This window comes from Pygocentrus nattereri, chromosome 15, assembly GCF_015220715.1.
Source record: "Pygocentrus nattereri isolate fPygNat1 chromosome 15, fPygNat1.pri, whole genome shotgun sequence".
Taxonomy (NCBI): Eukaryota; Metazoa; Chordata; class Actinopteri; order Characiformes; family Serrasalmidae; genus Pygocentrus; species Pygocentrus nattereri.
Genome location: NC_051225.1, coordinates 20,401,445 through 20,425,359, shown reverse-complemented (window position 1 = coordinate 20,425,359; position 23,915 = coordinate 20,401,445). Strand labels below are relative to the sequence as shown.

General features: G+C 38.9%; 1 protein-coding gene across 2 annotated transcripts in view; it reads right to left on the bottom strand.

Moving 5' to 3' along the window:
- xxylt1 (xyloside xylosyltransferase 1) overlaps positions 1–23,915 on the bottom strand; it is a 125,448-nt gene that overhangs the window by 47,135 nt on the left and 54,398 nt on the right. The window contains exon 5 of one of the 2 annotated variants that reach the window (XM_037545362.1): positions 19,274–19,500. In XM_037545362.1, the coding sequence (XP_037401259.1) occupies positions 19,274–19,500 (227 nt within the window). Of the gene's footprint in view, positions 1–16,918; positions 19,501–23,915 lie in introns of those variants that run through there. The other variant, XM_017699466.2, reaches the window with a different exon arrangement.

Below are 23,915 nucleotides of genomic sequence, written 5' to 3'. Positions count from 1 at the left end.
CCTACTAAACAGTAACAAAACATAGGTTCTCCTTCTGGGTCCAAAATTGGCAAGAAATAAATTACCAGATTTAATTTTAAATCTCGTTGACTTTCCAGTTACACATGGCTCAGCAGCAAAAAATCTTGGCATCATAATTGATTCAGATTTATTATTTGATCAACACATAGGCAGCTTCACTAGGACAGCTTTTCTACATCTTCGCAACATTGCCAACATACGAAATGCCCTATCCCTGCATGATGCAGAAACTCTAGTACATGCCTTTATTACTTCTAGGCTAGACTACTGTAACGCACTACTGTCAGGATGTACAAGCAGGAATCTAAGCAAACTTCAGCTAGTCCAAAATGCTGCAGCCAGGGTCCTCACCAAAACTAGAAAATTTGATCATATCAGTCCAGTGCTACCATCACTTTATTGGCTGCCTGTTAAATTACGTATTGATAATAAAATTCTTTTATTGACATATAAAGCCCTACATGGGCTCGCTCCTAAGTACCTGCAAGACCTTATTTCCCATTACGAGCCATCACAACTACTCAGATCCCAGAGTGCTGACTTATTAGTAGTTCCTAGAATTCATAAAGCTGCAGCTGGGGGAAGAGCCTTTTCTTATAAAGCCCCCAAAGTCTGGTATGATCTTCCAGAAAATGTTCAGGACTCAGACACAGTCTCAATCTTTAAAACTAGGCTGAAAACTCACTTGTTCAGTTTAGCTTTTGGTATGTCCCCCCTTAGATAAAGGCAGCAGTTCCAGGGGTCCATGGACACAGGGAATTATAATAAACTGAAACACTGGTGCTGTCATCCCGCTGCTCACACACAGTCACTCAGGTTTGTGGACGGTGGATCGGAGGGATGCCAAACTGTTTTAGAGTGCTCTCGTGTCTGTGTGTCCTTCTGGTTCTCTCCTTTTAGTTAAGCTGTCATAGTCAGATCTGCCGGAGTCATTAGGCACACTCTGGAAATGTTCACATTCCCTGCTTTATGTACAAACAGACAGAATAAAACTAATTCCCTCTCCCTGCCTTTTTTCGACCGCCCGCATGTCCAGCCGGACACTGAAGGATGACTGACTGTCGAGCCCTCCTGCTACCCACTTCAGACCAGCTGGCCACACCACAGCTACCGCCACCTACCTTGGACTAGCTACCCACCCTACACTGATGTTTTCATAGACTCCTAACTATTACTACTACTAATACTACTCCTATTAATATTAATAGTATAATCACTTGTAGGTAGTTTGACCAGAGGAGGATGGGTCCCCGCCGGTGAGCCTGGTTCCTCCCAAGGTTTCTTCCTCAGTTCAGAGGGAGTTTCCTTGCCACTGTCACCCCTGGCTTGCCCACCGGGGGCTTTTTACATTCTTGTTAAAACTCTGTCTTTCCTGGAATTATGTGAAGCTGCTTTGTGACAACATCTGTTGTAAAAGCGCTATACAAATCAATTTGATTTGATTTGATTTGATAAAGGCTCTACACAAGACAACAGCTATCATGATGTTACTTGGGTGGTGAACTACTTCAGCGGTTTTCAAACTGTCACAACCCATTGGTCGGTGAACTTGTAGTGAAGGGGTTAAACCTAGGATAAACTAGTTGGACTTGTCTATAAATAAATCTTCTAGTTGAAGTCACTAGTTAAAGAGTTAAAAGTTAAAAGTATCTGAAATACACTTGTGGTAAAAACTGAGGCTGGAGGAGAGAACAGAAATCAGTTTTTCGGCTAAACGTAATACCCAAAGTATTAGTGTGGAAATACCATACACTATGATACCAACTCCACTACATGATGTGTAAAACAATGCTCAAATACAGGCTCAAAGCAGGACAAAGTAGATTTCAAGAATCATCGTCTCTGATAGGAAAGGGCAAAGAAATAAAAACGTTGGAGTAGCTTTCCACCTATGGTTAAAAGGGGGCTAGAATATTATGCACAGGAACAGACAGACTACAGTCTGTAACTGTAGAACTACAAAGTGCACCTATATGGTAAATGAACCTCATAAAATGGAGAAAGATCATCATCATCATCATCATCACCACCACCATCATTAACCATTTAGTCCAGGGTCGCGGTAGCAGTTGGGACAACCCTCTCCCCTGCAACTTCCTTCAGCTCATTCGTCACCCCAAACCACTCCGAGGCCAACTTAGAGATATGATCCCTCCAGCAGCTCCTAGGACGACCCCGGGCTCTTGTTCGGGTGGCCGGCCCCCCCCTGGGGCAAGTCCTTTCCCCTTACCTAGAGACGGCATGCCATCCATTTCCAGGCAAGGACCATGGACTCAGACTTGGCAGTGCTGATCTGCATACCAACTGCTTCAGACTCAGCTGCAAACCACTCCAGTGAGCACTGGATGCATCTATACGATTCAGCCAAAAGAACAACATCCTCTGCAAATAGCAGAGACGTTACACTCTGGCCTCCACACATAATGTCCTCCTGACCTTGGCTACACCTTGACACCCTGTCCATGAATATCACAAACAGGAGTGGAGACAGGGCACAACACTAACGCTGAAAGAGCCTGACTTAATGCCAAGTATACGAACACAGTTCTCACTCTAGGAGTACAGAGATTGAATGGCCTAGAGTAGGAGCCCTGGCACCCCATACTCCTGGAGGACCTCCAATAAGATATCTTGGGGAACCCTCATGCCCCCTCAACAATCCGTGACAGGGTGAAAAATTGATCCATTGTTCCACGACCAAGACGAAATCCGCATTGTTCCTCCTCAATCAGCTATGGGTTCAGCTACTGGTCAAAGTCTCCTTTCCAGCAGTTTGGCATAGACTTTCCCAGGGAGGCTGAGTAGTAGATACCTTGGCAGTTGGCACACACACTCCAATCCCCTTTCTTAATATGAGGGAAATGGAGCTTGACACACCAGAAGCCTCTGGCCCTGACTCACGTGAGGGAGGCATACATCCTGGATTTAGGAGTTCCTTAAAGTGCTCCTTCCACCAACTGACAATATCCTCATTTTAAGTCAGTGTTTCTCTAACTCTGCTGAAGCTTGGGCAAGGACACTCTGACCTCTCCTGAGTCGACAGGCAGCTGTCCTTGAGGCCGACCAAAAGTCTTTTTCCATGGCCTCGCCAAATTCCTCCCATGCCCTGGGTTTTGCTTCCACCACTGTTGCCGCTGCCACCTTTCTTTGCCTGTTGGTACCTATCTGCTGAGTCAGGAGTCCTTTGGGCCATCCAGTCCCTAAAGGCCTTTTTCTTCAGCTTGATGGCCTCCCTCACCACCGCCCTGACAGACACCCACAAGCTTTTGGCCACAGCTACGCCTGGCAGCTTCCATGGTGGAGGTTTTGAACAGGGTTCATTCGGGCTCCTTGTCACCTACTTCCTCTGGGACATGAGAAAGGCTCTCACAGAGGTGTGAATTAAATCATTCCAAAAAGGGGCCTCTGACAGTCATACCCAGCAAACCCTCACTATTTGCTTGGGCCTACTGGATCTGACCATCCATAATGATCAGTTGACAGCTCAGCACCTCTCTTCACCAAAGTGTCCAAAACATATGGTCCCAAGTCAGATGAAACGTCAACAAAGTCAATCGTTGACCTTTGACCCAAGGAGTTCTGGTACCATGAACACTTATGAACATCATTGTTTTCGAACTTAGTGTTCATTATGGACAATCCATGCTGGGCACAGAAGTCCAATAACAATTCACCATTTGGTTTTAGATCAGGCAGGCTGTTCTTCCCAATTACGCCTCTCCAGGTCTCCCAGTCATTGCCAACATGAGCATGGAGAAAGAGTGTACATGCAAACTAAGTACTTAATGAGGTGGTAAGTCATTTTATCCCCTTTTCTACTTACAAACACAAATATTTTTCAATATTTTGAGTTCCTTATATGTCATTTGCATGGTAAGCATTTGAAAATTAATGGATAAGTAGCACTATGGTTATTACCTACTTGATGTCTTACTCAACCTATTCTAGAAGTTGATTGAGGACCATATCTCCAGCCAAGTTTTCTGTGATTTGGATCTTAAAAGAATCTGAGTTCTGTGTAAAATTAGGGGGAATCAAAGACAAGACAAAGAAACTAGCTATGTAGATCATTATAACAGGCTAAGAATACAGAATAAACAGTGGCACAAGCAGCCATACAAATAGCTATTAGCATTAGCTGGATAGTTTTATTTAGGTTTCAAGCAAGTAAAGTTGCACGTTTTCCACTTAAAGCCAGTCTAATGCTACAGGGCAGGTTGTGTTTTCAAATACTGTGGAACAAACGGAGCTATGAGGCGACAATAGAAATAATGAGAAAAGGCCAAAGCTGATTAATGTGCTAATGACACCCATATATGATTTGAAGCCTGATGTGCAAAGTGTGAAGTCTTGCTCTGTCAGGCCCTCTGGGACAGTTTATTGTGCTAGTGGGGCAACAGCAGCTGCTGAGGCTGTAAAAGTGCTGTAGGCCAGCTGGATGACTCAGTGCCACCACAGGGAATAGAGGCCAGACACTAACAAGCAGGACAAACTGAGTTCTGCAGGAAGCCTTTTACCTGGACGACAGCCCCTGTGTTGTCTGCTAAATGGGTGCACCTGCAGAAACTGTGTGTGAGTATGTACATGTACATTTTCAGGACAAAAATTCTTGGATCCTGTAGGAAAACTAGAGAAAAACACTTCAGAACATGCAATACGAAGACCAACTAAACATCCCTAACTAAAAAGATTTTATTTTATTCTTTTTAAATGGCAAAACCATGTCTTTTTAGTTTCCGAGGTTAAGATTATGTTTAGGACAAGAAATTCTTTATTAGACAGAGAGTACTGAGCAAAAGTCAGAGACCAGTCAAAATGACTATTAGGTAACAGGTTGTTAATTTTTCAGGAGATCTTTTTGAGGATACACTCACATAAGGACAGGGGATAGCAAAGGTAAATAAAGTGGGAAAAAGCTGTAAAAATATGAATAAAATGTGGTCCCTAACAACCATGCAAGACTTGGTACACCATCCAAAAATCGTTCATCTTTGTCAAGACATTACTAAGAAAAGGAAAAAATCAAAAAGAAGAACATCTGCAAATCAAAGAAAGAAGCTGCTGATGGTCTCAAAACAATGGACTGACCATATCAGGGCCCAGACCTCAACATCACTGAATGTGTCTGGTATTACAATGCTTTGTCCCAATAGCAACAACATAAAGAATAAATTCTAATACATCCTAATATTGTTAAAAAACACACATAAGGCTATAAGTTTGTGCATATGTGTCAGAGGTAAAAACTGAATTCTAGCATTCAAAGTGTTTTTAAATCACAAGGCCATAATAAATACGTCTATGCTGTGTTTATTTTGGTGTCTTAATTTTCATCTCCTTGCAAAAGAAAGCTTCACCACAGACTGTACTGGTGACCTTGCATTGTTCCAATTTTCAAAAAAAAAGCTCCAAAAAACTACTGATCTCCCAGGTCAACTTGCTCCCAGGAGCCACTTGTAAGTGAGATGAGACCCATTTGCCATCTCTTCAGCACATTTCTATGCATAGTTATGTCCATAAATGATAAAATGAAAGGGTAATGAGAACAGCAGTCCAACAGCAGCGCCAGATAAAGACATATAATACTGGCTTCACGTGGCGGAAGCGATGAGATCTTTTTCCACCTCCATATCTTTCAAGATATGCTGTGGCTGTTATTAGTTTGATTCTGTGTGATGCACATTATAACATGGCCTCAGGGCTGGAAGTTCTTAGTAAGTTCTGAACAGTGGTTCTGACGAGATTCCTTCTTTATTTCTTCTCCAGAAACATCTCAGTGGAAAAATGCACGGGTTGGAACTCGTGTCACATTTCATCAATATATACCAGCTCCTGTACAACCCAACTGTACCACAGTTACTAAAAGCCATGATACACTGACCCGATCCTACATTGTGTTTGCAGTTGATGTTATACTGTTCTTGTTTTTTGTGTAAGAACACAAAATGAACCAGTGTGAACACTCTAGAACTATGTAAATGAGGATTTTACAACATTTACAACAGTGTGAGTGGAAGAGGAACATTCTATAATAGTACGAATAGAGGAGAAAGGATGGGGACATTCTTGGACAGCATGAATGGAGAGAACAGCCTAGAACAGTATGAATGGGAGAAAAATGTTCTAGAACAGTGTAAATGGGAGGGAAAGGTTCTCGAACAGTGTGAATGGGAGAGGATCATATAGAACAGTATGAACGGGGACAGTCTTGAGCAGTGTCAATGGAAGAGGACAGTATAAAATAGTATGAAGATAGAAAGACAATCTTAAAGTGTAAAAGGGAATAACTGTTTTCAACAGTGAATGGAACAGGGAACATTTTTAGAACAATATAACTGGGGAACAACGGTTTAGCATAGGATACAGTGTATTCTTCTAAAATGTTATCCAGGGTAGAAAATACTTGAGAAATTGTACACCGTTACCATACTTCAGGATAATTTTGGAAGATTTGTACTTTACTAGATTATTATTGAATACTAATTAATTTTACTCAGTTACATGTCAGAGGAGAAAACACCCATACGTTTTCATTTAGACCTTTAAGGTACTCATTACAAATCTCAAATGCCAGGATTTTTCTCTTTTTCTGTTGTCAGTTAGTCAAGTTCCCATGGATTTGAATATATTAATTTCATTAATATAGCCAAACACATATACACACACACACACACACACACACACACACACACACACACTTTTTAAGCCATTTCTCCCTCAGGGTCGCAGGGGCGGGTGGTGCTGGAGCCTATCCCAGCAGTCAATGGGCAGAAGGCAGGATACACCCATGAAAATTTTTTCTAAATTTTTAAATCTATGTAAAATAAAACCTCCCATGATTATGATAATTTGCAAAACTAGTATCACAGATAAGTCACCATATCACCACCACATTAAATGCCAGAAAATTCTTTATTGATTTGTTACAACATTTACCTTTTTTATGTTTGTATGTTTTAAAGTCAATACATTTTTTACTTAGGTATATTTCTGGCTCTACACTTCCAATTTTTAATTGAGTAAGAATGTGACAAAATACATTTTTTTCCCCAACCCTGAGGTTATCAGACATTCAGATGGATGTAGTGTTGTCATGTATGTAAAGAAGCTGACCACTAATTAACCTGGGGGCTGGAATGGACTGGAGGACAGCCAACATTTGGAAAGGGAGTCGACCACAATTCAGCATCATAGCACTGCTATGCACCAAGCCCTGATTGCCTTTCTCTTTCCCATACACTCAGATAGGTTCATTCACATATTGCCTGTGTCTGAGCTGCGTTACCTGTGCTGTAATTTGTGATAACGGCATATTTCTAACTGTGTCATTCTGCTGAGCACCAGTAATGACTGCTTTGCAGTTGTTAGTACATTTCTACTCTACTGCATACAAACACAGAAAATAATTTCATTATATGACTTTTACAAACCATTTTTGTCAGATTCTCAAGAAATATACAACAGGACTACATCAAAGTGATGTAGTGATTGAGTCAACAACTGTGACTGCAGAACAATTTATATCAATTAGACAAACCAACAATACAAATCAGCAAATATGGTGAACTAGGAAATGTTTTACAGACTGGCTGGAACAAAACAATATTCAGATTATTGTGGCATGTACTGAAGAAACGAAAAAGCTGAGCTGAACCTGATATTATGACGTCTCTATCTGAGGCAGCATGATAGTTATATATTGAATGTCTTTCTTCAATTTCTCATGAAATAAATGGCCTAAACATTGACTAAAGCATTCCTTGGTGACCAAAGCATCTGTGATCTATGTTTCCAGGACATTAATACAGCAAAATATAATGAACAACATTTTGTAAACATATTTGGTTGTAGTTTCTTCACTATCTTTCATGAGCAAGAATATACGTAATTTTTGACCATTTATTTAATGGAAAATTGAGAACATTGAATATCCAGCAAATGGCCGTGTATAAAACCAACTTTTTCTGTTACACAAAAAGAAGCTACTTTTTTGCCAGAAATAACTGCCAATATTAAAACAACTTTGATATAATATTTGGGGCATCTTTGCTTTATTTTTTATTTATTTTGCAGAACTGTTATATAAAAGCAAAATGGCTATATAAATTCAAAGATCTTTATTATCAGGAATAACATCACAGCCACCATGGTATTCATGATAACACACCATTGTTTGAAGTGGTGGTATGAGTGACACTGCAATTTTACTGCATGAATTGACGTTAAATTATTATTTTTTTATTTTAAAATGATCAGCTTAAATAACACAACTCAAACACACTTTTACAGTGAACCACTGTCAACTTTGATACCAAAACAGGACAGAGCATGTTAAACAAGTTTACACATCTACCCCACATCAACTCTTTAGCTCACATTAATGTGTATTGAAAAAAATATTTTAAGGATTCAGCACTGTATAAAATGCTATAATAGCAAAATCTCCAAATAGCCCGTGGACTGATGTGCAGGGAGGCTGTTTCAAGAGGGCCTAAAGCCATTGGCGCCACATCTATTAGCTACTCAGAACACAGAGTCCAAAAGTGTGAAAGCCCCCCCCAGATGCTGACCTATATTTCATATTACATTTTGCTCTGAACAACATGACAGCATTAGTCATATTGGTGAGCCAAAGCAACATCCGGAAATAAACGTCAGTGGAACAACTGACATTCAGTGTCATCTAGGACAGCAATTTCACACAATAGGCAAGTCTAATTATTATTTGCTAAGTTTCTGATGTGACTAATGGTCACACAGTCTTTGGCCTGTTGAAGCATGGCAGGGAAATTGATTTCAGAAGCTTATTAAAGGTGAAAATAGAAACATTGTGCATGCGCAATACTAGTGTCTTGCATATCATTAGATTGAGTGCAGGTTGGCTAAATCTGTACCCAATTCATGAGAAGGAAGAGACTGGGAGGCTTTATGATGTTCTTGGAAAACAGTACAGGAAAACAGGATGCTTTCACCTTTCACTGCTCTGCTGTGCACTTTCTCTTATATGAAGTTACATTTTGAGTGGGAGAAGTTGGGCCTATGCCAGTGTTTAAAGGTAGCTTCTACCACTGGAAATCCTAGGAATTGCACTTGATGAAGCACCTGATGTTCCCTGCAGATGAGATCACATTAAAGAGCAGGTGCTCAAAGGTGAAGGCATTAGCCTCAACAAAAGGCATCTCCAAAACAGACCAATCAGCAGTAGCCATCCAGTTCAGACTTCCTGCAACTCAATATTCCATTCAACAGCTGACTTTTTTTTACAGTCGAATAACCGCCCACCTCAGCCTGCCTCGGCAAACCTTTTCTTCCAGATGCTGATCCAAATGAGATTCAAAACCAATATGAACCGATGTCAATCATCAGTGGCAATCTATAAGCCTACAGCAGATTCACTGTTTTTGTGCCTGCAATACACAAATCAAAATAACAGCTGTCAATACAACTGTGGACTAAAACATGACCACCTCAGCTAGAATCAGTAATTCATCTTGCATAGACTTCAGTAATTCATATTGCATAGTAAGATGCCATAAAGTTGAATAAGAGTCAAAATGTGGAATGTACACAAAATGATTTAAGTGAAGGACTTGTACAAGAAAAGGGCTGAGGAAGACTCATTTTACATTTGGATACAGTATAGCACATTTGAAGTGAATTACTGTAATTACCTTTTGTGCATTAACATATATTGTATTGTACATGTTTTAAGCAGTATCTCAAAGAAATGATGACAGAGCCAAGCAAATACACTCCATTTAAATTATATTAGCTTTTTATTTAAGTATTACACATTTGAATACTACTACTCATAGAACAGAATTCTGTATGTAGTTGTTTTGGACTGCGAGGCAGGTCAGCCTATCCAAGTTGCTGTCTCTTACTGAGTCACAGATTGACTGAATGACTGACATCAGACATTGAAATGCACAATGAGGCAAACAGTAGATGTTCTTATATATTTAATTAAATGAGCCAAGATTACTGCCTAAATACTCATACCTCCAAATGTACAGCTAACATACAAAATTTCTTCCAATAACAGCTGTAGTAACATAACAGTGAGTTCTGTGTGTTTAAGTCCAGGATGTCTGACTTCAGTAGAAAATATACATTTTATGCACTATTCCAGGTGAGGATCAAAAGGGATGTGAAAGTTTCACGTTGTGGTCATTGGGCAAAAGGCAGGAATCACTGTGGACAGGTTGCCAGTTCATTACAGGGTAGACACACAGGCCCCTCTTGCTGCGAGGCAACAGCATAACTGTATTACCAAACTACATGAACCCCCTATAAATTCCAATGTAAATAGAAACAGCATCTTGAAGTGTTAACTATTATTTTTTTAAAGATTTTGTAATGTAATGTTAGCTAACATGGAAACAACAATGCTAGCCTATGTTCCAGCAGCTGGAAAAGGAGCACTTTTTGACCTTGGTGAGTTTTACTCTCTCAAAAAATAATGTACATCTTCCTCTACACATGATTCTGTACAGAACTCTAGAAAACTGTAGATGTTTGTGTATGTGTGTGAGTGGAAATTGTCTTAGAATAAGTTATGCCATATTTTGCTAATGAAGATGAAGCAACATTAAGCATCATTAAGTCTAACTCAGTCAAGTCTTCATGTATTTATTCATGACATAGTGGATACAGGATCTCAGGACTATGAAAAATCAAACGAACTGATGTTGAACAGATGTTATTTTATCAGATTTTATTAACATGGAACACATGGCAAATAAGTAAGATGTGCATTTCTCAAATTGCCGGTGCTCAGTCTAGTCTTAAACTGCATTGTTCATTCTTTGACCCATTACATTTTATTAAAATTCCTCCCTGATGAAAAAATACATCATAATGGAAAAGTACAATGTCTTCTGCCAATATGAACAAGGAGTGATGCAGTGATCACAGTCCGACACCACTGACCTTTAAATGGGAGAAATCCTGATATGTGTTGCTGAAAGATTGCCCTATATGGATGGGCATTTATCGTTCCTCAAAAATGTTAAAAGCCCATCCACAAGCCCTGCTTAGATTTAATTTCAAGCTGGCTGATACTGATAGCAAAAAACCAGCAGTGGAAGACGAATCTCACTGAGTCACTGCAGCTTGATAACAGTATCAAGCTGCAGTGACTCAGTGAGATTCATCTTCCACTGCTGGTAAGAGCATTCAATGCGCTTCATTCCCCCTGCCCACCCTCTGGTCCATTCATCCCATCAAGGGATGGCAATATGTTAAAAAATATAATAGCAATACAAATGTCATCTTTACAAAACTTTACTTTTTGCAGGTCATTTATACAAAATGCATAATTTGCATAATTTTAAAATCTATCTATCTATCTATCTATCTATCTATCTATCTATCTATCTATCTATCTATCTATCTATCTATCTATCTATCTATCTATCTATCTATCTATCTATCTATCTATCTATCTATCTATCTATCTATCTATCTATCTATCTATCTATCTATCTACACACACACAAGCTATTGTTTGAGCCAAGCCATCATGCTAGCCATAATATATGATACAATACACAATCAGACCTATATCATCCAATGGGTATTACGGGCATGTGCCATTTATGAGAAAATCTAAATGGCTGTTTTGACTTGCATTATTATTACTGCTGTCAAGCTTTCAATTATTTATTTTTTTTTTAGCAGTGATCTAGTTCCGTTGAATGTGCTTTAAACTTAAAGTCCCAGATGTTAATAAAAGATATGCCTGGGGTATCTGTAAAAGAGACCAGATACTTCAAACACAGTAGAAAATTGCCATTTCCAAAGCCAAGTATAAAATATCATTCACCTGAGAAAAAGAAAAAGTTGCATCATTCTTTTTGCCAGTGATCTGCTTCACTAGAGGTAAATGGAAAAAACAAGCAAGCCACCATGGCAGTACGCTTTAGCTAGAATGGTCTACAGCTTGGGCTTTTACGTTGCTACTTTTTTCCTCTTTTATAAACATTTCAGCTATTTGAATTGGTCATCTTCATTGGGTTGTACTGTCCTTCACCTATTACTTACACTGGCTGTCCTTTTCACAGGCACATCTATAACTAGTCTAAATGAGTCATTTTTTGTGTTTTTCTCTTTGAGACATGCATTTGCTCAATGTTCTAGAGTCCCTAGCCTTATGGAACCATCTCATTCAGATTGACCTCTAGTTTTGGGTGACCTGATAAGCTGACAGCACGTGTGTGAACAGCAGGCCACTTTTAGCAATCCCTCCTCTCTACACACACGGTGATAAAATGGCAGTGAGAGAGAGGAGATTGATCAGTTTGGTTCAGCTTATGTCAGTGGTGAAATTATTAGGGATATGAGGTATTGCAGGTATGACCGGTATTAAAATAAAGTCGAGATCCCTTCCAGTGTCTGCATGCTGTAATCTATAAGGGATATACCTTTCTTCATTAGGAAAAAAGCCTAGCTGGTTCTCTTCATGGCAAAATCTTTAGCCATGTACCCACTGCACCTGGGTAAATACAATCTCATTATACCAGGACATAATTTTTTGAAACTCAATTTCAAACACAGCGCTTCACTTATTTTAATTTGGCCACAATCCAGAGGCATCTCTCATCTGATTTTCACAAGGATAATTGGATTTTCAAAGATGCCATGTTATATTTCATTCTCTGCTGGAGCTTCTCTAATGTTTCACCTCAGGTGCCCAGAAGCCCAGACGAACATGAGGTTGTGTGTCCCTGCAGTTCGTACAGTCCTGCTTTCCTAGGGTCATGTGCTTACAATTGGGAACAAAACCCCAGGGATGAAATCATGTTGTTTCTGAAAGAATAAAACTGCACTTTGCAATGTCTTGAGCACTGGGGAGGTAAAGCAGTTCTTCTCATTGCTCCCCCAGATTTCCCAAAAATGCACATTTGAGTATTTTCTGAAGATGATGTAAACAGTATTGGACTGATACCAGCAGAAAATTGTAGAGCAGATATAGGAGGGGAAAAAAGAATGAATGAATAGGAACCAATCCTTTAAAAAAAAAAAATAGTAGAGTGTTCAAGTAGTATAAGCAATGAATTCTACATGTTCATGTTATGTGAACCTTTTTTAAGCTTCAGTAGATCCCTGGGCTATTTTGCAGATTATAATTTTTATATATATATACACACACACACACACACATATATACATACATACATACATACATATATATATATATATATATATATATATATATATATATATATATATATATATATATATGTCAATTACAGTTACAAGGTTTCTTGCATCAGTCAAATTGACAGTTAACATATTGATTAGCGATAAGCTAACATGTTAGCCATGATATAATAATATGATATAATATGATGATGAATATCAAGTATTTAATAATTTGCAATACAGCCAGGTCCGGGTCATCCAATGGGTTTTGCAATTGTGAGAAGATACCGGCTGTGTGGTGGGAACTTTGCTAGCAGCACAACTAATTTGTCATTGTGTTACAGCAACACTTTCTCCTAAACATCTGCTTCACTTTCTCCTTCAGTTTGTTTAAGTGTGCTAATTCCTTTGAAAGTGCTTTAAAGCTCCAGATAAGGTATGTCTGGGAGATTCTGCACAAGCAAGTCCTGATACTTCAACAGAGTAGAAAATGGTCATTTCCAAAGCCACCCATTAGTTAGTCACCCATGTCAGAAGATACAAAAATGTGTTTTATCTGAGTCATCAGAGGTACAACATTTAAAGAAAACAACAACAACAAAAAAAAAAAAACATTTTCCACCCCCAATATGGCAATATGCTTTAACTAGGACAGATTTGGGATTTGAAGTTTGCTGTTTCTCCCTATGAGATCTGCAAATCTAATTTGCAAATCATTGCATTTTGTTTGTTTTTATTTACATTTATTTACATTTTACACAGCATCCCAACTTATTTGGAATTGGGGTTGTAAAAGGATGAATTCAAACCTGTAACAAAGGGAAGGTTGCATGCACATGAGTGGATTTGGGGTCTTTTTCCAAATTGGATTACTGATGCTTTATCGTGCCTAAATGAAACCGCTATAGGTAGAGAGGGTCCTGCTGATTGCTGTGATGTGTGTTTTTATGTGTGCAAGTTGAACCAAACTACTCGAACTATTAAGCCTAAAATCAGAGATATAATGTCAGGATAAGCACTGGAATTTGGGGTATTTTGGGCACAAACAGGATCACTTGCTGATGCTTTGCCATACTTTGTAAGTGAAACCGTTTCTTAGCTATTAACCCTAACATATAGCCATACATACTGCCTGCAAAATGAGGAGTAATGGAAATAATTCATTCTAAAGCAAAAAAGTATAGAGTATAGGCTTGATTTTTATGCTTTAAATGTCGACATCAGCATCAGCAAAGAAAACAGCGATATCATTCTCATTTCGTTTACTGGCTCTCTGATACAAGCATCAGAAAAGCATGGAATGCACAAAAAGGGAACTTTGCAAATTTCTACCCTGTAGTAAAAATAATTAAAAAATAAAATCACTATCTATATATATATATATATATATATATATATATATATATATATATACATATATATATATATATATACACACACACACACACACACACACACACATATATACATACACACACACATATACATACACACACACATATACATACACACACACATATACACACACACATATATATATTCACCTTAGTCAATGACTGCTATCCAGATTAAAATGACTGATGTAATACATTGTTTACCAAATTACTTTCATGAATCATGACAATGTTTTACTTTTAAAATAATCCACTACTATTTATAACAAATCTCAAGTGTCACAATGTCACATGTTCATTATAGCAAGCTATTATGAAATCCAGCTTCATAAGCACTGAAATATTTTTTTCTCCTTAGAAAAGTAATATAACACATTTAATACCTCTCTCTGCCATCATCTGTAGAAAAACCTGTGAAATGAAAATCTGACACTCCATATCCTCCTGATAAATCCTGTGCTCTGGGTTTCAATTACGTTCAGCTGGTGACAAATAGGCAGATCAAACTGATCTTATGGCTGTCTTTAGAAACCAAATCACCTTAATGCAGCTCCATTTTCACACGCGTTGACTTTTGTCAAGAATAATGTACGTGACTTACTTCTTATTTCTAGATATATAGGCCAAACAGCAGAACACCTCATGGATGAGATACACTGATGCTTTAAACCTTTGAGATGTTATCTTACAAGGGAAAATGGGTCAGTGTGTTACAACTATGTAGGTCAGTTGTGCTCTCACCTGCATCCTACAGTGTGTGTAAGCACAGTCCAAATGACTAACCTCGCAAAAGAAGGCGGCTGGCGAGACAGAGGACAAAAATAATCATGAAATGAAGACTACAGCGTCCATAACCCCCTTAAGAAGGGGCTTGTGGAGAGGACTCCCAATGCCATGTCATGAAATGGCATGCTGTGTAACGTCCCTCAGTGAAAAACACAAGCATGTGGTTATGGCATACAAGTGAGCCGCTAGATAGAGGAATATTGCATAAAGGTAGAAAAGAGGCCTGAGAGTTTGACCCAATGTCAGCTCTGTCTTCATTTCCTTCTCACACACTTGCTTGTATTCTCCTCCTTTTCTTCAGCATGACGGCAATAATGAAGCAGATTATAAGAACAGACCTCACAGCTGTGATTTACATCTCTAAATTATACACCCTGAAGACACAAAATGTCTGCATATCCGCTTACTATAGGTATCGGTTTGTGTTTGTAGGACTTGCAGCGCCATCCAAAAACAGTATAATATTCAACAGAGCAGTAGCTGAAATTACTTCACTTTGTCAAATGTGATCTAGATCAAAAGAAAGTATAGCATGCAGAACAGGTGCTTGACCAAAACAACAAGACAACAAACAAAAGAAGTCTGTGAAATGTTGCTCCCGTCATCAAAAGATCAGCTGTAATCCAAACTTCTCTAATGTCGAATAATCAAAGCACTAGAGCACAGTTTGGCCTTACAGTTCCAGGGAAAAAGTGTAAAATATAAAGAAATTTCAGCATGCTACCGAAATTGAGTTGTATTAAAAAATTTGCTTAAAACTGAGAAAAAAAAATTACTGGATGAGTAAAAGAACAGTCAATAGGCAGGCGAGTGCTGGATATGCTTAGTAGGTTAGCGTTCACTAGGTTGCTGTCTTGATTGCAGACAATGTGTGTGGTCATTTTGTTAAAGCTGTGTGGGTGAAAAAATCCATGCCACCCTTTAGTTTTACTCAAGATTAGGTGTGCACCGATATATGATTTAATGGACATTGGAACGCTATTCATGCTTTACACATCATATTCTGCACCCATAAAACAAGAACAACTAAAACTGCGACAACTAAAAGGCTCCCAGTATTAATGGTGAATATTTAACAGCTTAAAAGACTCTAGTGTAACTACTGTGTACCACTTTGGGCACAAACCTGCAGTTGTGATGCTAACCTTAAAACTGACAATCCAATTTCATAATAAGTATGTTTTATATTGAGAAATATAATTTTAATATTGTTCTAAAAATAATAATCTCTCTTTATGCACCAACTCACTAGAATTGCCATTTGAAACAAACTGGGTGCATAATAAATATGGGCTACAGGCTAAAGACGTGAGGGAGTGAGGCACAGAGAGAGAGAGCATGGATGACAGAAATGGGTCTTGTGAGTCAGTCTTTATCATAGAATCTGTGCTGGATCTTCTCAGTCGTACCGAGTGATATGAACGCACAGCCAGACATGTGTCAGGCCTGGAGCAAAAGTGATAAAAAAAAAAAGAAAGAAAGAAAATAAGAGGGTAGAAATCTGAAGTTTAAATATTAAACCCTTCCTTAAATGTGTATGCTGAAATCTTTCAAATCTTATTTGATTTGAGTTATTTTTTAAACATATTTATTGTAAAGGGTGTCAATATCAAATGGCCAATATGATTCAAGACAAAGCAACAGTTAACAATAATAGATAGAATACATTAGGAAGTCCGTGAAATGTCAATCGTCCATTATTGTGCAAAAAAATCTGGCTATATCTAATCATACAAGATAGGTGGAAGCTGTGCAGATGACAGGGTCAAAATAACGGATGGAATGCTACTCTTTGGTTTTTATACATTCTTCTTCTGTGACATAACTGTTCTTCTGCAGCTGACATTCATAAATAGTTTATCACATTTGAAGGTTGAAAAATCACAGGCTAAAATACAACAAAGAAAGAGTTGTTTGGTTCAATAAAGTGTTTAAATCAATCTATTCTTTATATATAGTGTCTTAATGCGAGTTCTGATAAAAGCCCAAAGTCTGCATTACTAAGCTCATGTTAAATGGCAGAAAGTGTATCCACTATTTAAATCTTTAAATGTTCCATTTAGATTATCTTTGTGCTTAAGTGGTTCTGTAAAACTTTTACAGAAAAAAAATTCTTTCCTTTGATCGAAAACATTCAATTCACAATAACTGTTAAAACAACATGGACAGACAGGATAATCAGGATGAACACAATGCCTTCATTACAGAAACAGAACACAAATAGATACTACAAAACAACAACAATAAAAAAAAAAAGAAAGTTTCATTAAAAGTCAAATGAGAAGTGAAAATACTTCTATTCCTTGACTGGTGGACCCCAGAAAAAGACGGAATGCTGTTTAATCATGGACCACTTTGTCCACTCAAGCTCTCAAAGTTATGACTTGATGTGAGATTGTTGGTGCTGTTGCGTCATGTGGCTTAGCTTCAACTCAGAAAACGTCACTATATCCGAGAAGTAACATAGTACCGCCAGGAATGAGTCTCATGACTTGTTGGCAAAACATCAGAGAACTCATTACAAAGGACTTTAAAGGCAAGATAACTTTCTGGTTCTCAGCACCATTGATCTGACACTGCGCAAATTATTGCATACTTGCATCGAGTCTGGGGGAGACTTGCCAAAAGTAGCCTTACTTGATGAATGCCAGCCAAGCACAACATCTAGCAGTCTGCCCGCTCTTTGCACAGAGGGGAGGTTAATCCTGTTGGAATATCTGAAATCCCATTTCCCACCTCTGTGGCATATCCATGCACCTCACTAACAATGCTGCTTTCCTGGAATCTCGCAGAGGCTCAACAGTGAGAAAGGTCTGCCTGTTGAATGTTGAAGGTGTTTTGGCGTCTCTGTTCTGCTTTTTGCGATAATGCACAAACCAAAGTAACCTAATTCTCATCAGCAGTCATGAACTTGCAGGGCGCTTGGAGACTGTTTGGTCTGTCAGGTTTCTAAGAACGGTGTGCTTGGAAAAGTGGGTCAGCATGCTTGCTCGTCCACCCCCCCAACCTCCAACTACGCACTGCATAAATACTCCCATGTGGTTGGGTCTTCTTGACCTGGACACAGCAGCTGCTTGCTTTGAGGGGATGGCTTGGGGGGGCTATTGTATTTGTATGTGCACAGATGAAAGGCAGGGAAACAAGGAATTTATGTGTGCCAGCACTCTCCACTCTGTCTGGCTGCACTAGCCTGCATAGAGGAACCAGAGTCAGCATGACACGCCACAGCACAGGCCTCTACCGGTAAACACAAGAACACAGCATCACAGGGCAGTGGAGAAAAAGCACTGATTGCTCTTCACCCCGCTGTTTGAAAACAACTAATCACATGCTTGATAAAGAGCAGCTGGATCAAATGCCTCAGCATGGTGCATCTTCAATGAGCTCAAATTAAAAGCAATGTTACCTCATTTGCATGGGGAAGTGCAGAGGAGTAACTCTGTTGACTGGAAGTCATTACAAAATTTTGGTAAAAGCCAAATGGATGATCGCAAAAGGTAGAAAAAGCTGTCATGTAGGGAATACTAAAAAAACTGATGGTGTAGTGGCCACCAAAAAATATGATATTTGAGCTAAACATGTGATGGCATCTGATGCAAAGTGAATAAACAATGTATACCAAGTTTTCTCATAGTAGAGATCCTCATTAAATCCCTATTGAATCCTGGATCCACCTATCTGGTCAAGGCCCACTGCACAATGCTGCATTAGCAAGAGATGGTATGAACTTTGAGGTATATAAACATGTTGTGACACTCAGTCATCAGGTACAGCAGTGTTGCAGTTTCCATGGTAAATGTAAACTGGTCCATCACATTGATAGTAGAGCTGGAAGACATCACCATAGCCATGATCTCTCCACCAGGTGCACAGCTGCCTGTTCCAGCCACAGGCCAGCTGGTGGAACAGCTCTGTATGTTCCATACCTATCATGGTAAAGAAGTCCTGGTCTCCGAGGTGGCCCCTGAAGTGGTACTGTTCAGCCAAATGGGCCACTCGTTCAGGTTCCAGAAGCTTGTTGTACAGGGCTGAGTGCCTCATGGCCTCCAGGTTCAGCAGCATCACCCCACTGTTGAAGCCTGGCAGGCCATTTGGAGGGGGCTCACCCACGCGGGACTTGGGGTTCTCTTTGCGGTACTGCCAGAAGGTGTGCCTGATAAATAAAGAGAAAAAGAAATCAACTATTACAAAAAGGTTTAAGAGAGTAGGGATTTCCTAATATGACCTGAAAGATCAGTAGTGTAGTCAATAATGTGGATCGGTCTCAGATATATTAAATCTGATCAAATTCTGATCTTTTACTCCAAAACCATTTTACTCTGTTTATGCCACTAATGTTGAAGTGACAAACTATATTGCACAACTTGTGTCATTAAGGCACATTTTAGGAACCTGGAAAATGAACACAGTCCAAAACAACTCATGATAACTGCAGTGGCCAAGTTTTGAATGCAGTAAAGCCAACAACCTTTCATCAGGACATGGTACAGTTAACTGGTCAAAATACAGTTAAAGTACAGTTAAATTTCAGTGCACAGCTGTTACACAGTTAGCAGTACGAGTAACAGCACATTCAGAGCTGAGAGAAGCAGGCTACCTTGCTCCTGAGAAGCCTGAAAAGCCTATTTAAGACACTATAATATTGAATTTGATTGAGCAATCTGACTCGAACAAATTCAATATTGGCAAACATTACATGAAAGTCTATAAAGCATACTCATTTCAATGTACATGTAGTTGAGATGCACTGAAATTCTGGCCACCACAAATGTCCATCTGCATTACCAAACAAATATTAAGTAGGCCTACAACAAAGTGTCAAATCTAAGGCTATAAAACTTGATTGCTAATAAAAATGAAAAATAGTGATTAAAAGCATATAAAAGCACTACTTTCCTGCAGCAACGGTTTCCTGACAGCTTGAGCACCAGCAACAGAGTGAAAAGTGTGGCTGCATGGATCTATTTCATAGTTTCTACAAACAGCATTAGACAAGTGATTTATAATCTCTGTTCATGTCAAGCATTAAGAGGGGAGAGGAGAGTCTTAAATTCAGTCTTTAATTAAAATTCAGTAAGGTCCAGATAAAGAAAATTTCCTCAAGCAAAGGTCTGGAAAATCATAATGCGTCATGACTCGGTGCCATATACTGTTTGCTGAAGTAGCCCAGTAGGAATATCAACATCTTATACAGTCAAAAACTGAATGTGAAATCAATGTACATATTTCACCAACATTTACTGTCAGTTTTCTCTTTTTATAGCACAGTATATAAGATAATTTCTCAGTCGAGTAGCATCACGTCTGATTGTTACAACGCAAGCAACTGGTCTGTGAGTTTTCCCGGCCACTTAACCAGCACCGTAATGAAATTACATAATTCTACATAGTTTATCGGTTATAGGGCCCGATGCACATTGGACAGTGTCTGGGTCTGGACTCGAACCGCGGTCTGCCTATTAGTGATCTCTGCACTGCAGGTTTGATATCACCTAAAAACAAGGCTTCTTGCTCAATATACAGTAAACAGCACAGCAACAGAAGCAGAAAAGTAAGCCCCTACTAGCATGATAAAACCATCTGTAGCATCAGCTTTTGAAATGAAGATAAAAATAACCAAATTCATTGCCTTCCATGACCAACAGCTCTTTGTCATCTAGAACGTTGGATTACATGGCACATTCTATAGCCGCCATACTGCAATACTTTTAGTAGGTTTGTTAGCTGTTTTTCTTTATTGTCAGCTTTAAGTGTTTGTATATATTGGATTTCAGTTTGGGTTATTATTTTGGACTCTCATTTGGATAGTCAATATTGACATGGGACGCAAAAATCTGATTGGGACGTTTCTATTATAAGAGGAATGTGCCACAAGCTCATTCAAGTGTCATTGAAAAATGATCATAAGATGCTCTGGGCAAAATCTAAATGTCAAACAGTGAAGACTTGGTGACTGATACCGTGAGTAAACAGGAGAGTACAATTCCTTCATAACAACCGAACTGAAGGCTAATACGATATGGGAAAGGAAGTGAGAACCACAAGACTTGAGGGTCAAAGTGCTTAAATGGATGCACGGAGAATACCTGGCTCTCCTCCAGCTGGCGGACTGTGGCTTCACAGTGACTCTAAAGGACAGTGCTGCAGCTGAACAAAAAACATGACATTCACATAACAGGAAAAGTGAAGAAGCAGGAGCCAGATGGTGTGCCAAAGGCCACTGCCAACTCAGCAACCCCTCCTCCACCTACACACTGTATGAAGTCATTCTACGTTATACCAGCCCTAACTCTGTGGTCACACCCCACCAACATACTATACTGCTCTCTGCATGGAATTCATGGGGACCTCTTCTCCTATTAGGCTTGATAAGTGAAGCTAGGGGACTTCTAGAAAAAACAGACTCCCTTATGACTTTGATTCAGGCCATACATAGAATACAAATTTTTTTCCTAGAAAACATCTGTAGTGTTCTGAATTATAGGTATTTTTTCATGGAGTGGGCTTTGCACATACAAAAACATCTATGCTTTAGTATGACTACCAATACCTTTAAAAAATAAAAACACGATTGGACATACAAGGACTGGTAGGACATAAAGTTTCAATACCCCTGGTAAAATTAAACGTTTCCTTGATTTTCTAAGGGAAAAATAACATAACAAATCCTCTAAATATGCATTTTAATGTGCTATCTGCTTTGTGGAAAAAATGCCATAACCTCTGCACAAGCCACATTTTATATTTTTCTTTTCCAAATAAATAATAAGTAATTGTGCTATAAAACGTGCAGAAATGTGTTCTCTGTAGTGGATGCGTTCAACAAAACATGTAATTTGATGACGGGGACCCAAACGTTTGAACACAACTGCAGTGATCCCGAGATGATACACAAAGTAATTCTCAAGAAAATAAAGAAATAACAACAGTTATCAAAACCAGTTATGGACAAAAAAAACAAAACTAAACTAAACAAAAAAAGCACTTTCATGAGGCTATGGCAGATCAGTTCCAGTCTGCAACCTCAGGAAATACCTGGATAAACACTGAGAATAGATTTAAGGAAAGTCCCTGAAACCCAGAAACTGATTGGACACGTAAACAGGATGTGATTTCCTGCTTGAGACATGCAGCCAACTTTGGAATTCCAAAAATTCTTAAAATCCTAACTATGTTTTCCTATGCCCAAATGTGGACTCCTCCAGGTTTCAATCATTCACAACTGCAGCAGGATGACCAATAGAGCCAAAACACTACATAACCTCTGATGAGAAAAGTCTGAGTCCAAAAGGGCTGAAAAACCACAGTGTGGAGGCAAAATCTTTTTGATGTCATCAGCAGATTCCCTCTCAGAGGAAACTTCAGAGGTAGAGGTTCAGAGCTGCTCCCTCACTGACTTTCTCAAAAAGAGAATGAGCTAAGGAAACAACAAAGCGACTGCTCAGGCTACTTCTTGTGGCAGGTTCAATAGATAGCAGAAGAACAGAGGCTGAGGAGAGGACACAGAAACACAGCTTTTATCTTCCTGTCTCTGACTTCAATTTAGTTAGCGGAGCTACTAGAGGAGGCTGCTAGAGCTGAGGACTACTGAGTTAAACTTTTATGTAAGCAATAAGCTTAAACATGCAGTCTCTTTCAGAGAGAAGCTTTAGTGTGAAAGTCTGAAAACTGTTCTTCTTTGTGTTTTTTATCCCCACAATTCAGAATCCAAACACCAGTTTACACTACAAAACACTAGAAGAAACAGCTCAAAATGACTTGGAAAAAATTCTGGTTCCATTGACTTACATTAAAAGTAAAGCAGGTTTTTTCCTTCTCCTGTAAAGTTACCATTTTGGAGAGGCTTTCTTCCAACAACAGCGATATGCAGCTACACTATGCATTCAAAAGTTCATAGGCATCATTATTTCATCTGAAATCATGGGTATTATTAGGAAATATGTCTCCTTATCATTGCATTCACAGCCTCTACTCTTCTTGTAAATTTGTACACTAGATGTTGGAAGACAGCTGTGAAGCTTTGATTGCATTCTGTCACAAGAGCATTAATGAGGTCCAAATCAGCCCCAAGGTGCTCCATCACTCCACTTCCACTGCTGGGGGACTTTATACCACTCTAAATGAAGCTTGATATGGCTCAGGTGAAGCTGCTCCAGAGCATTCCATTCTATTGGCAATGATATTCTATGAAGGTACAAGGTGTGGGTGCACAATATCAATACTTGAGTCAGTAATTCGTGCATGTCAAAATGGGTGAATGCACTAATTGGAAGGGGCATGCTATTACTTTAGAACTTTTAGAGGTGGCTCATCCATTTATGCAAATTAGACATTATTTAGTAAAAATAAAACAAATCAGAATCGTAAAGCATTCATAATATTGGCTTTGTAGTGCTCTATGCATCTAAAAAAAATAAGTTTACCTAACATATAAACAGAACAAGATAATCCGCCTACACCAAAAACGGTGATCTTTATTTTTAATGCTGGTCAACAAAAGAGTTGACCTCTAATTTGAGCTCTAATTTAAGGCAACAATGGGCTAAAGTTGGCTTTCTATTTGCCAGC